This window comes from Panulirus ornatus, chromosome 6, assembly GCF_036320965.1.
Source record: "Panulirus ornatus isolate Po-2019 chromosome 6, ASM3632096v1, whole genome shotgun sequence".
NCBI lineage: Eukaryota > Metazoa > Arthropoda > Malacostraca > Decapoda > Palinuridae > Panulirus > Panulirus ornatus.
Genome location: NC_092229.1, coordinates 32624392 through 32640630, shown reverse-complemented (window position 1 = coordinate 32640630; position 16239 = coordinate 32624392). Strand labels below are relative to the sequence as shown.

The 16239-nt window shown below is 41.4% G+C and overlaps 1 protein-coding gene across 1 annotated transcript in view; it reads left to right on the top strand.

The window, feature by feature from the left end:
* The window catches only part of LOC139749147 (NHL repeat-containing protein 2), a 432672-nt gene that overhangs the window by 148487 nt on the left and 267946 nt on the right, over positions 1–16239 (top strand). The window contains exon 6 of the mRNA XM_071662783.1: positions 14755–14844. Within this exon, the coding sequence (XP_071518884.1) occupies positions 14755–14844 (90 nt within the window). The remainder of the gene's footprint in view (positions 1–14754; positions 14845–16239) is intronic.

Here is a 16239-nt window from a genome sequence, read left to right as displayed (position 1 = left end):
TCATTTTAAAACACCCTCTTCTGCTCTCTCAACTACACTCATTCTGTTACCACACATCTCTCTTACCCTTTCATTACTTACTTCAAACCACCTCACACCACATATTGTCCTCAAACATCTCATATCCAACACATCCACCCTCCCCCACACAACCTTATCTATAGGCCAAGCCTCACGACCATTTAACATTGTTGGAACCACTGTTCCTTCAAACATACCCATTTTTGCTCTTCGAGATAACGTTCTCGCCTTCCACACATTCTTCAACACTCCCAAAGTTTTCGCCCCTCCCCACCCTGTGACTCACTTCCGCTTCCTTAGTTCCATCTGCTGCTAAATCCACTCCCAGATTAGATATCTAAAACACCGTTATTCCTCTAGTTTTTCTCTATTCAAACTTACCCCCTACTAAACCTAATCACCTTGCTCTTATTCACATTTACTCTCAGCTTTCATCTTTCACATACCTAACCAAACTGAGTCACCAGCTTCTGCAGTTTCTTGCCCAAATCAGCCACCTGCACTGTATCATCAGCGAACAAGAACTGACTCACTTCCCAAGCCCTCTCATCCACAACAGACTGCATACTTGCCTCTCTCTCGAAACTGTTACATTCACCCCTGAAAACCCCATCCATAAACAAATTAAACAACCATGGAGACATCATGCACCCCTACCGCAAAGTTACATTCACTGGGAACCAGTCACTTTCCTCTGTTCCTACTCATACTTATACCTTACATCCTCAATGAAAACTTTTCACTGCTTTTAGCGAGGAGTGCTCATCCTCCTCGAAGGCTCAGATTAGGGTGTCTAAATGTGTGTGGATGTAACCAAGATGAGAAAAAAGGAGAGATAGGTAGTATGTTTGAGGAAAGGAACCTGGATGTTTTGGCTCTGAGTGAAACGAAGCTCAAGGGTAAAGGGGAAAAGTGGTTTGGGAATGTCTTGGGAGTAAAGTCAGGGGTTAGTGAGAGGACAAGAACAAGGGAAGGAGTAGCACTACTCCTGAAACAGGTGTGGTGGGAGTATGTGATAGAGTGTAAGAAAGTAAATTCTAGGTTGATATGGGTAAAACTGAAAGTGGATGGAGAGAGATGGGTGATTATTGGTGCATATGCACTTGTGCATGAGAAGAAAGATCATGAGAGGCAAGTGTTTTGGGAGCAGCTGAGTGAGTGAGTTAGTAGTTTTGATGCACGAAACTGGGTTATAGTGATGGGTGATATGAATGCAAAGGTGAGTGATGTGGCAGTTGAGGGAATAATTGGCGTACATGGGGTGTTCAGTGTTGTAATTGGGAATGGTGAAGAGCTTGTAGATTTGTGCACTGAAAAAGGACTGGTGATTGGGAATACCTGGTTTAAAAAGAGAGATATACATAAGTATACGTATGTAGGTAGTAGAGATGGCCAGAGAGCATTATTGGACTACATGTTAATTGATAGGTGCACGAAAGAGAGACTTTTGGATGTTAATGTGCTGAGAGGTGTAACTGGAGGGATATCTGATCATTATCTTGTGGAGGCAAAGGTGAAGATTTGTAGAGGTTTTCAGAAAAGAAGAGAGAATGTTGGGGTGAAGAGAGTGGTGAGAGTAAGTGAGCTTGGGAAGGAGACTTTAGTGAGGAAGTACTAGGAGAGACTAAGTACAGAATGGAAAAAGGTGAGAACAAAGGACGTAAGGGGAGTGGGGGAGGAATTGGATGTATTTAAGGAAGCAGTGATAGCTTGCGCAAAAGATGCTTGTGGGCTGATTAGAAAGGGTAGTGAGTGGTGGGATGAAGAAGTAAGATTATTAGTGAAAGAGAAGAGAGAGGAATTTGGATGATTTCTGCAGGGAAATAATGCAAATGAGATGTATAAAAGAAAGAGGCAGGAGGTCAAGAGAAAGGTGCAAGAGGTGAAAAAGAGGGCCAATGAGAGTTAGGGTGAGAGAGTATTGTTAAATTTTAGGGAGAATGAAAAGATGTTTTGGAAGGAGGTAAATAAAGTGCATAAGACAAGGGAAGAAATGGGAACATCAGTGAAGGGAACTAATGGGGAGGTGATAACAAGTAGTGGTGATGTGAGAAGGAGATGAAGTGAGTATTTTGAAGGTTTGGTGAATAAGTTTGATGATAAAGTGGCTGATATAGGGTGTTTTGGTCGAGGTGGTGTGCAAAGTGAGAGGGTTAGGGAGAATGATTTGGTAAACAGAGAAGAGGTAGTAAAAGCTTTGGAGAAGATGAAAGCCGGCAAGGCAGCGGGTTTGGATGGTATACTTATATATTTCTCTTTTTAAAATAAGTATTCCCAGTCATCAGTCCTTTTTCAGCACACAGATCCACAAGCTCTTCACCATTTCCATTTACAACACTTTAGCACCCCATATACACCAGTTATACTGTCAACTGCCACATTATTCACCTTCGCATTCAAATCACCCATCACTGTAACCTGGTCTAGTGCATCAAAGGTGCTAACACACTCATTCAGCTTCTCCCATAATACTTGCTTCTCATGATCTTTCTTCTCATGACCAGGTGCATAAGCACCAATAATCACCCATCTCTCCCCATCCATTTTCAGTTTTACCCACATCAGTTTAGAATTTACTTTCTTACACTGCATTACATACTGCCACAACTGCATGAGGAGCATTACTACTCCTTCCTTTGCCTTTGTCCTCTCACCCACCTCTGACTATACTCCTAAGACATTCCCAAACCACTCTTCCCCTTTACCCTTGAGCTTTGTTTTACTCAGAGCCAAAACATCCAGGTTCCTTTTCTCATACATACTACCTATCTCTCCGTTCTTCTCATCTTGCTAACATCCACACATATTCAGACACCCCAGTCTGAGTCTTAGAGGAGGATGAACACTCCTCGTTTGACTCCTTTGCATAATAGCATGCAAATTGATATATTTATATTGAATAATTATTTTAGCTGTTTATAACTTGAGTGTCTTATGTACCATTTATGGGAGAATAAATTTGCAGATTTTTGCCTTTTTTGTTTGAATTGCTATTTTTCTCTCTCCATTTTGGATTTCAAGAAAGTTTTAAGCAAGATCATGAAAACTGATCTTTTGATATTGAAAAAGTATTAGAAAATGTCGGATTTATTATTTCATCTTTTTGGTGGATTATTGACACTTATCAAGGGCACCTTCCTGTAAATTATTTATGCAACAGAGGAGTTAACCTACCAAATGTTTGAATCATTCTTCTTCACTCATATCATTTTGGAAATTTTACTCAGATATTTCTGCCCTCTGGAAATACTTTGCTTCAGCAACAGAGCGTTCTGTGAAACTGGAGCTCACTGTGAAAGTTGTAGGGCATGTCTTAAAACATTCTTCAGTTTCATGCAGTTTTTCAAGATTAAGCAACACTGCAGATAACAAACTGTGTCTTCTCTAAAGTAAAGGAGAGGTGTTAGAGTTGTTACAGTCCCCACCCTCTGTGCCTTTTTTTTTCCCCTTTGAGAACATTCAGAGATCTTGAAGCTAAATCTTCTAGACCCATCAATGTAAAGAAAAGTCTTGTCATCAACCCTGTATCTTTGAAGGAAAGTACAGGAAGAAAACAGCAAGCTGAGAGCTCTGGTGCTCCTAATGCTAAAAGAAGTATTTTTAGAGGGTTACTCCAAGGAGGAAGAGCCTTACTGTATCATAGACTAACTGTTCAGAAAGCAGAGGTGCCTTTTTTTTTTATTTTCAGACAGCACTGTAGAGGCTATCAAAGAGTGTTTTCAGGTAGCTTTCCTGAGTGGTCAGTCTCCTCACAGAAACTGTGGGAAGAAGCAGGCAGATGCATACCTTAGGCACAAACTTTAGTGGCAGGGGACACATGCAGACAGCTCAAAGAGTGTTTTCAGGTAGCTTTCCTGTGAAATAGCTCATTGCTAGTATGGAGTTGACTTCAAAACTTTCAAGAATTTTGTAAGGCTGTCTACAAATACTTTAGAATAGCTTCTGGGAAGTTCAGTTTTGCAGCCTTGTGCAACAACATGGGAATACTGGAGGCCAATAAGGTTACATTTAAGGTTAATATTCTTTCCTGCAGAAAGTAGAGATCTCCCAAGAGTGCTTCCCTGGAAATTTCTCAGATCTTTAGCTTGGTGAACTGATGTAAAGAACCACTGCAAATTCATGCCTTGGATGAATTTGTGACTTTTATCATTAATTGGATGTATGCATCAAATCAAGGATGGGGCTTCTATTCTTTGGAGGATCATGTAGGAGCAGGTCTTTTGATGGATTACATAAGTCTTTCCATATTAACAAAAAGGAGCTGTTGATCACATTGTTTTTTATATTTCAGAATGTCTTGAGTCACAGAGCAGAATTTTATTTCTAATGAACAAAACTGCAGCTTTCTGCTGCCTGATGGGCAGTTGCTTTTGCAAATCCCAGCCCCTCAGAGTTAATAGAAAAGATTATCTATCTGGCTGTTTCTAAAGATATAATCTCAGCCTTTTGTCTCAAAAAGGTATACAGTGTCTGGGCATGTGCCCTATTGGGATCACACACAGTGCCATCAGAAATATTTATAAGGAAGACTTTTTTATTGCATGTGGATAGGGGAGAAAGAATACTTCCCATGGATTCCCTGTATATCATAGAAGATGACTAAAAGGGTTTGGAGTGGGGGGCTGAAAATCCTCCCTTCTAGTTTTTACTTTTCCAAAAAAGGAACAGAGAAGGGGGTTAAGTGAGGATTTTCCCTCAAAGGCTCGGTTCTCTTTTCTTGATGCTACCTCGGTAAAGTGGGAAATGGCAAATATGTATGAAAAAAATTAGAAAGTGTTGTTTGCATACCCTTCAAAGACAGTGAAAAAAGTTTAAAGATGAATAATGGTCCCACATGTTAGAAGATATGACTCTTAAAGGTTGAAAGTTATAGGAAAGGAAAAAAGATGAAAGGGGGAAGATACTTCTACAGCTTACCTGTTTGGAGAAGAGATATCATAACAGTTGATCCTTGAGTGGTCAGTCTCCTCACAGAAACTATGGGAAGAAGCAGGCAGATGCATGCCTTAGGCACAAGCCTTAGTGGTAGGGACACATGCCAACAGCTCATGGGAGAAGTGGCCAAAAATACCTGTAAAATATTGGGAGGGCAGCAACATTGCAATATATAGAAAGGGATGTTTGGGGAGAGGTAATGCTTAGAAAATTAATGAAATGGAAGGCTTTTGTTTTCATTCTCACTGATAGAAGAGTAGATGAAGAACTATCTTAGATATATGAGCAGAACCTCTTACTAATGTGAATTGAACTCAAGAGATATGAAGCATCTGATTACAAGAAAAATGATACAGTACCTATACAACACCCTCAGCTTCAAGGGAGCAAACTGTACTGATTTTATGAAGTTGCCAGGATAGAGTGGAGGATATTGTTGTTCTGAGCCTGTAAATATTATCACAGTGTGCGGTGCATTGTTTTGAAATAGAACAGAGGGATTCAAGACAAACTTAAAAAGAGATATGTGGAGAAATTTCATTTTAGAAAGCACTTTTGAATTTAACCAAGTTACTGTTTCCCCATTCCAGTATATTACATGGGTCCAAAGTGAAGAGGAAATATTTTTGATACAATAAAAAGAACTTGATTATTGGGGTTATTGATGCCGGTAGCCCAAGAGGTGGACAAACAGCTGTGATGTCAGAGACTCCTTCAGCTTTGCCATACTTTTTGGTTATTACCTGTACTTCTAGACCTCCTCAATTTGTTTGTTTGTTTTTAAACTTCAAAGTCCTGGATTCAGGAATTTTTACGTGAGGATTCTAACATCCTTTCTTCATTTGTTCCTGGTGCTGCCTCACTAATGCGGGAAATGCCAATATGTCATGAAAAAAAGGGTATTTTCAAACATTAATGTAGGTAGGGAATGCCAAACAGATGACTTTTTACATAACATTTACCTTTACTCTCAAAGCAGTACCACTTGGTCTGGAAAGCCTTTTAATCCTTCCAAGAGGAAACTAATATTTCAGACATGACTTAAGACTTATGTTTGATATTTCAGACATGACTGAAGCTTTATGTTTCAAGTTTTCTCCAGTCTTTTTCATGACAAGAGAAAGTTTATTAACACTATTGCCTCTTAGAAGAGTGCCCTTCAGGAACCATCTCAGGATTTTGTTATTGATATGTCTGGCCCTGTTAGAGATAAACTTGCCCAGTCCTTCCTTCTGTAGAGACAGGATGCTTCTCTAACACAGTCCAAGCGAGAGCTTTCAAAAGTCTTTTTGCAGTCTAATAGTTTTTTGGACAGCTTATCTCCTTAATGCCTTTGTATGTATGATCTTTCTCCTTATTGCCTTACGCCTTGGAAGGAGAGTTTGTAAATTTCATGCTATGTCAATACAGTTACCTTCTCTTTGATAACAGTATCATATTGGTAATTTAAACCCAAAACCTAGATTTCTAGCTAAGAATGAAACTACCAGATCAAGAAATTGCCTTGCTATCATGAACTCTTGGATGCCTTATGCCCTGTAAAATCTCTCAGAAATCTTTTGGACCTCACTAGAGATTATTAAGGGGACCATTTATTTGTGAACCCTAGAACTCTTAACCCCTCTCAGCAAGTAATATATCTAATTGTGATAAGAAACTCATTTTATTGACTTAATGTGGGGTTTGTGCTAGAACACATGATGTAAGGAAGGTGGCCACTTTTATTGGAGGAAATCAAGAAAACGGGTCTTTGGTATTCATCTACCACAATCCTTAGACGGTGTCTGAATTAGATGTTTTGGATCTACCTTGTGTGGCTTTGGGGTTTCCTCCTTCAAGAAGGACAGATTCTAATGTGCCTGTGAATTGCCAGTGAATCTTTTTCTTATTTTCTTTATGAGTATAGCCTTCATATCTGGAAGTTTTCCCAAGTCCCTTTCTGTGATGTGGGTATGCTTTCATGCTTACAGGACAGACCACAGAGGAGAGAATTGTAGATTTTGAAAATTGAAAACCATTTCATCCCTGGGGAGGTGTCCCATGAGCATTTTGTCTTGGTTTTCTCACCATTTTTGTCTTTATTTCCTCCACTCATTCTTGAAAAACCTCTTTCATACCAGCTTTGACTACTTTTGAGTTGATGCTCACAATCTGCAAATTCTGTGATGCTCATGACTAAGACTCATTGGGTCAATGAAGTCTTCTGTCTGGGATATATGTTTGGCCAAGGGGAGGCCTAAAATGAGTGAGATGTTGCTACTGTGGTTAGCAGAGGATGGGAAGGCCAACATTCCCTCACGGGAAACCATTAGGGTTGAAAAGTCCTAACCCAGATTTCCCTAGAGATATATTGGTGTGTCTCATGCCTACAGGACACCACCCCAGAAAGGAAAGGTTTTTCCATTCTATATTTATTTTCATTTATTTTGCTTTGTCGCTGTCTCCCGCGTTAGTGAGGTAGCACAAGGAAACAGACGAAAGAATGGCCCAACCCGCCCACATACACATGTATATACATACATGTCCACACACGCACAATATACATACATGTACATCTCAATGTATACATATATATATACACACAGACATATACATATATACACATGTACATAATTCATACTGTCTGCCTTTATTTGTTCCCATCGCCACCTCGCCACACATGGAATAACAACCCCCTCCCCCCTCATGTGTGCGAGGTAGCGCTAGGAAAAACACCAAAGGCCCCATTCGTTCACACTCAGTCTCTAGCTGTCATGTAATAATGCAACGAAACCACAGCTCCCTTTCCACATCCAGGCCCCACACGCTTTGCATGGTTTACCCCAGACGCTTCACATGCCCTGGTTCAATCCATTAACAGCATGTCGACCCCGGTATACCACATCGTTCCAATTCACTCTATTCCTTGCACGCCTTTCACCCTCCTGCATGTTCAGGCCTCGATCACTCAAAATCTTTTTCACTCCATCTTTCCACCTCCAATTTGGTCTCCCACTTCTCCTCGTTCCCTCCACCTCTGACACATATATCCTCTTGGTCAATCTTTCCCCACTCATTCTCTCCATGTGACCAAACCATTTCAAAACACCCTCTTCTGCTCTCTCAACCACACTCTTTTTATTTCCATACATCTCTCTCACCCTTACATTACTTACTTGATCAAACCACCTCACACCACATATTGTCCTCAAACATCTCATTTCCAGCACATCCACCCTCCTGCGCACAACTCTATCCATAGCCCACGTCTCGGAACCATACAACATTGTTGGAACCACTATTCCATTCTATAAACATATATATATTTTGACACTTTGAGTATCCCCTGAATTGTCCTTTAGTTGCCGCTCTAGAAATTTGTATTGAGAACTCCAGTGTCTTCAACAATTTTGAATCTTTGGAAATGAAATATCAGTTAATCTCTATACTGATTTAGGTTAACACCATTTCAGTATTTCTTGACTTTGTCATTTTTATTTATTTATTTATTATACTTTGTCGCTGTCTCCCGCGTTTGCGAAGTAGTGCAAGGAAACAGACGAAAGAATTGGCCCAACCCCCCCCATACACATGTATATACATATGTCCACACACGCAAATATACATACCTACACAGCTTTCCATGGTTTACCCCAGACGCTTCACATGCCTTGATTCAATCCACTGACAGCACGTCAACCCCGGTATACCACATCGCTCCATTTCACTCTATTCCTTGCCCTCCTTTCTCCCTCCTGCATGTTCAGGCCCCGATCACACAAAATCTTTTCCACTCCATCTTTCCACCTCCAATTTGGTCTCCCTCTTCTCCTCGTTCCCTCCACCTCCGACACATATATCCTCTTGGTCAATCTTTCCTCACTCATTCTCTCCATGTGCCCAAACCACTTCAAAACACCCTCTTCTCCTCTCTCAACCACGCTCTTTTTATTTCCACACATCTCTCTTACCCTTACGTTACTCATTCGATCAAACCACTTCACACCACACATTGTCCTCAAACATCTCATTTCCAGCACATCCATCCTCCTGCGCACAACTCTATCCATAGCCCACGCCTCGCAACCATACAACATTGTTGGAACCACTATTCCTTCAAACATACCCATTTTTGCTTTCCGAGATAATGTTCTCGACTTCCACACATTCTTCAAGGCCCCCAGAATTTTCGCCCCCTCCCCCACCCTATGATCCACTTCCGCTTCCATGGTTCCATCCGCTGCCAGATCCACTCCCAGATATGTAAAACACTTCACTTCCTCCAGTTTTTCTCCATTCAAACTCACCTCCCAATTGACTTGACCCTCAACCCTACTGTACCTAATAACCTTGCTCTTATTCACATTTACTCTTAACTTTCTTCTTCCACACACTTTACCAAACTCAGTCACCAGCTTCTGCAGTTTCTCACATGAATCAGCCACCAGCGCTGTATCATCAGCGAACAACAACTGACTCACTTCCCAAGCTCTCTCATCCCCAACAGACTTCATACTTGCCCCTCTTTCCAAAACTCTTGCATTTACCTCCCTAACAACCCCATCCATAAACAAATTAAACAACCATGGAGACATCACACACCCCTGCTGCAAACCTACATTCACTGAGAACCAATCACTTTCCTCTCTTCCTACACGTACACATGCCTTACATCCTCGATAAAAACTTTTCACTGCTTCTAACAACTTTCCTCCCACACCATATATTCTTAATACCTTCCACAGAGCATCTCTATCAACTCTATCATATGCCTTCTCCAGATCCATAAATGCTACATACAAATCCATTTGCTTTTCTAAGTATTTCTCACATACATTCTTCAAAGCAAACACCTGATCCACACATCCTCTACCACTTCTGAAACCACACTGCTCTTCCCCAATCTGATGCTCTGTACATGCCTTCACCCTCTCAATCAATACCCTCCCATATAATTTACCAGGAATACTCAACAAACTTATACCTCTGTAATTTGAGCACTCACTCTTATCCCCTTTGCCTTTGTACAATGGCACTATGCACGCATTCCGCCAATCCTCAGGCACCTCACAATGAGTCATACATACATTAAATAACCTTACCAACCAGTCAACAATACAGTCACCCCCTTTTTTAATAAATTCCACTGCAATACCATCCAAACCTGCTGCCTTGCCGGCTTTCATCTTCCGCAAAGCTTTCACTACCTCTTCTCTGTTTACCAAATCATTTTCCCTATCCCTCTCACTTTGCACACCACCTCGACCAAAACACCCTATATCTGCCACTCTATCATCAAACACATTCAACAAACCTTCAAAATACTCACTCCATCTCCTTCTCACATCACCACTACTTGTTATCACCTCCCCATTTGCGCCCTTCACTGAAGTTCCCATTTGCTCCCTTGTCTTACGCACTTTATTTACCTCCTTCCAGAACATCTTTTTCTTTCTTTCTTTCATACTATTCGCCATTTCCCGCATTAGCGAGGTAGCGTTAAGAACAGAGGACTGGGCCTTTGAGGGAATATCCTCATCTGGCCCCCTTCTCTGTTCCTTCTTTGGGGAAAAAAAAAAACAAGAGGGGAGGATTTCCAGCCCCCCGCTCCCTTCCCTTTTAGTCGCCTTCTATGACACGCAGGGAATACGTGGGAAGTATTCTTTCTCCCCTATCCCTAAAATTTAATGATACTCTCTCACCCCAACTCTCATTTGCCCTTTTTTTCACCTCTTGCACCTTTCTCTTGACCTCCTGTCTCTTTCTTTTATACATCTCCCACTCAATTGCATTTTTTCCCTGCAAAAATCGTCCAAATGCCTCTCTCTTCTCTTTCGCTAATACTCTTACTTCTTCATCCCACCACTCACTACCCTTTCTAATCAACCCACCTCCCACTCTTCTCATGCCACAAGCATCTTTTGTGCAATCCATCACTGATTCCCTAAATACATCCCATTCCTCCCCCACTCCCCTTACTTCCATTGTTCTCACCTTTTTCCATTCTGTACTCAGTCTCTCCTGGTACTTCCTCACACAGGTCTCCTTCCCAAGCTCACTTACTCTCACCACCCTCTTCACCCCAACATTCACTCTTCTTTTCTGAAACCCATACAAATCTTCACCTTAGCCTCCACAAGATAATGATCAGACATCCCTCCAGTTGCACCTCTCAGCACATTAACATCCAAAAGTCTCTCTTTCGCACGCCTGTCAATTAACACGTAATCCAATAACGCTCTCTGGCCATCTCTCCTGCTTACATACGTATACTTATGTATATCTCGCTTTTTAAACCAGGTATTCCCAATCATCAGTCCTTTTTCAGCACATAAATCTACAAGCTCTTCACCATTTCCATTTACAACACTGAACACCCCATGTATACCAATTATTCCCTCAACTGCCACATTACTCACCTTTGCATTCAAATCACCCATCACTATAACCCGGTCTCGTGCATCAAAACCACTAACACACTCATTCAGCTGCTCCCAAAACACTTGCCTCTCATGATCTTTCTTCTCATGCCCAGGTGCATATGCACCAATAATCACCCACCTCTCTCCATCAACTTTCAGTTTTACCCATATTAATCGAGATTTTACTTTCTTACATTCTATCACATACTCCCACAACTCCTGTTTCAGGAGTATTGCTACTCCTTCCCTTGCTCTTGTCCTCTCACAAACCCCTGACTTTACTCCCCAGACATTCCCAAACCACTCTTCCCCTTTACCCTTGTCATTTTATGTTAGATTATTATTATTATTTTGTTTTGTCGCTGTCTCCCATGTTAGTGAGGTAACGCAAGGAAACAGACGAAAGAATGGCCCAACCCACCCACATACACATGTATATACATACACATCCACACATGCAAATATACATACCTATACATCTCAATGTACACATATATATACACACACAGACATATACATATATACACATGTACATAATTCATACTGTCTGCCTTTATTTATTCCCATTGCCACCTCGCCACACATGGAATAACAATCCCCTCCCCCCTCATGTATGCGAGGTAGCGTTAGGAAAAGACAACAAAGGCCCCATTCATTCACACTCAGTCTCTAGCTGTCATGTAATAATGCACCGAAACCACAGCTCCCTTTCCACATCCAGACCCCACAGAACTTTCCATGGTTTACCCCAGACGCTTCACATGCCCTGGTTCAATCCATTGACAGCACGTCGACCCCAGTATACCACATCTTTCCAATTCACTCTATTCCTTGCATGCCTTTCACCCTCCTGCATATTCAGGCCCCAATCACTCAAAATCTTTTTCACTCCATCTTTCCACCTCCAATTTGGTCTCCCACTTTTCCTCGTTCCCTCCACCTCTGACACATATATCCTCTTGGTCAATCTTTCCTCACTCATTCTCTCCATGTGACCAAACCATTTCAAAACACCCTCTTCTGCTCTCTCAACCACACTCTTTTTTATTTCCACACATCTCTCTTACCCTTACATTACTTACTCGATCAAACCATCTCACACCACATATTGTCCTCAAACATCTCATTTCCAGCACATCCACCCTCCTGCGCACAACTCTATCCATAGCCCACGCCTCACAGCCATACAAAATTGTTGGAACCACTATTCCTTCAAACATACCAACATGCCCATTTTTGCTTTCCGAGATAATGTTCTCAACTTCCAAACATTCTTTAAGGCTCCCAGAACTTTCGCCCCCTCCCCCACCCTATGATTCACTTCCACTTCCATGGTTCCATCTGCTGCCAGATCCACTCCCAGATATTTAAAACACTTTACTTCCTCCAGTTTTTCTCCATTCAAACTTACCTCCCAATTGACTTGACCCTCAACCCTACTGTACCTAATAACCTTGCTCTTATTCACATTTACTCTTAACTTTCTTCTTTCACACACTTTACCAAACTCAGTCACCAGCTTCTGCAGTTTCTCACATGAATCAGCCACCAGTGCTGTATCATCAGTGAACAGCAACTGACTCACTTCCCAAGCTCTCTTATCCCCAACAGACATCATACTTGCCCCTCTTTCCAAAACTCTTGCATTCACCTCCCTAACAACCCCATCCATAAACAAATTAAACAACCATGGAGACATCACACACCCCTGCCGCAAACCTACATTCACTGAGAACCAATCACTTTCCTCTCTTCCTACATGTACACATGCCGTACATCCTCGATAAAAAATTTTCACTGCTTCTAACAACTTGCCTCCCACGCCATATATTCTTAATACCTTCCACAGAGCATCTCTATCAACTCTATCGTATGCCTTCTCCAGATCCATAAATGCTACATACAAATCCATTTGCTTTTCTAAGTATTTCTCACATACATTCTTCAAAGCAAACACCTGATCCACACATCCTCTACCACTTCTGAAACCACACTACTCTTCCCCAATCTGATGCTCTGTACATGCCTTCACCCTCTCAATCAATACCCTTCCATATAATTTCCCAGGAATATTCAACAAACTTATACCTCTGTAATTTGAGCTCTCACTCTTATCCCCTTTGCCTTTGTACAATGGCACTATGCAAGCATTCCACCAATCCTCAGGCACCTCACCATGAATTATACATACATTATATAACCTTACCAACCAGTCAACAATACAGTCACCCCCTTTTTTAATAAATTCCACTGCAATACCATCCAAACCTGCTGCCTTGCCGGCTTTCATCTTCCGCAAAGCTTTTACTACCTCTTCTCTGTTTACCAAATCATTTTCCCTAACCCTCTCACTTTGCACACCACCTCGACCAAAACACCCTATATCTGCCACGCTATCATCAAACACATTCAACGAACCTTCAGAATACTCACTCCATCTCCTTTTCACATCACCTATACTTGTTATCACCTCCCCATTAGCCCCCTTCCCTGAAGTTCCCATTTGCTCCCTTGTCTTACGCACTTTATGTACCTCCTTCCAAAACATCTTTTTATTCTCCCAAAAATTTAATGATACTCTCTCACCCCAACTCTCATTTGCCCTCTTTTTCACCTCTTGCACCTTTCTCTTGACCTCCTGCCTCTTTCTTATATACATCTCCCACTCATTTGCATTTTTTCCCTGCAAAAATCATCCAAATGCCTCTCTCTTCTCTTTCACTAACAATCTTACTTCTTCATCCCACCACTAACTACCCTTTCTAATCAACCCACCTTCCACGCTTCCCATGCCACAAGCATCTTTTGAGCAAGCCATCACTACTTCCCTAAATACATGCCATTCCTCCCCCACTCCCCTTACCTCCTTTGTTCTCACCTTTTTCCATTCTGTACTCAGTCTCCCCTGGTACTTCCTCACACAAGTCTCCTTCCCAAGCTCACTTACTCTCACCACTCTCTTCACCCCAACATTCTCTCTTCTTTTCTGAAAACCCCTACAAATCTTCACCTTCGCCTCCACAAGATAATGATCAGACATCCCTCCAGTTGCACCTCTCAGCACATTAACATCCAAAAGTCTCTCTTTTGCGCCTATCAATTAACACATAATCCAATAACACTATCCAGCCATGTGACATAATTTTAAAAAATGCGTGGTAAACATAATCTTTCTTATGCATAAGGGAGGAATTCATGGCCACGGAACCTTTACACATGAAGTATTGTAACATAACATTCTGACATTATTGCTTGCTTTGTTGTTGCCATAACCTAAAAGATGGATTTCCCTGTATGTCTTTTAAATTCCACATCCAATGTAAGTTAACATAATATCACATTTCTTTTCATTTCTCAGTGAACCATGAAGTAACATTATTGTTATCCTTTGCAACAGGTAGACGTTTTGGCAGAAACTGTGAAAACTATTGCTGGCACAGGCACCCAAGGAAAAGACTTCGAAGGGGGTCTACATGGCACTTATCAGGTATGGTAAAGTCATTTTCACAGTCTCCCCTTTCACTCATCATATATATATGATATAATTCTGTTGATTTAATTATACAACACTAGAACCTCCTTTTTTGGAGCTTCTGCGACTTTAAGGCTATGCTTTGATCAGGACTGGGGAAATAGTGGATTCCATTTGAGAGAGAAGATCCTCAACAAGACTGTATTCCTTTTCAACTATTGTTGATGATACAACTTCACTGAAGGTGGCTTTTCGCCTATGGTGTAAGCACAAACAGGAGGATACAAGTAATGCACATACATATTACTTTTATCATCATATGAACCCAGAACCCTTTCTCCAGAGCATCAGGGAGTTTCAGAATGTCCTATGTCAGTAACACACAAAAAATGGAATCATTTCGAGTGAGAAGCACTTCAATGAGACAACCTCACAGAAGCTGAACTTTCCCTCCCATCATAACTACAAGCAGGCAAAAGTGCCAGAAACCCTCCCCTCCTTGTATTTTAACTTTCTAAAAGGGGAAACAGAAGAAGGAGTCACGCGGGGAGTGCTCATCCTCCTCGAAGGCTCAGATTGGGGTGTCTAATTGTGTGTGGATGTAACCAAGATGAGAAAAAAGGAGAGATAGGTAGTATGTTTCAGGAAAGGAACCTGGATGTTTTGGCTCTGAGTGAAATGAAGCTCAAGGGTAAAGGGGAAGAGTGGTTTGGAAATGTCTTGGGAGTAAAGTCAGGGGTTAGTGAGAGGACAGGAGCAAGGGAAGGAGTAGCACTGCTCCTGAAACAGGAGTGGTGGGAGTATGTGATAGAGTGTAAGAAAGTAAATTCTAGATTGATATGGGTAAAACTGAAAGTTGATGGAGAGAGATGGGTGATTATTGGTGCATATGCACCTGGGCATGAAAAGAAAGATCATGAGAGGCAAGCGTTTTGGGAGTGTGTTAGTGGTTTTGATGCACAAGACCGGGTTATAGTGATGGGTGATTTGAATGCAAAGGTGAGTAATGTGGCAGTTGAGGGAATAATTGGTTTACATGGGGTGTTCAGTGTTGTAAAAGGAAATGGTGAAGAGCTTCTAGATTTATGTGCTGAAAAAGGACTGGTGATTGGGAATACCTGGTTTAAAAAGCGAGATATACATAAGTATACGTATGTAAGTAGGAGAGATGGCCAAAGAGCGTTATTGGATTACATGTTAATTGATAGGCACACGAAAGAGAGACTTTTGGATGTTAATGTGCTGAGAGGTGAAACTGGAGGGATGTCTGATAATTATCTTGTGGAGGTGAAGATGAAGATTTGTAGGGGTTTTCAGAAAAGAAGAGAGAATGTTGGGGTGAAGAGAGTGGTGAGAATAAGTGAGCTTGGGAAGGAGACTTGTGTGAGGAAGTACCAGGAGAGACTGAGT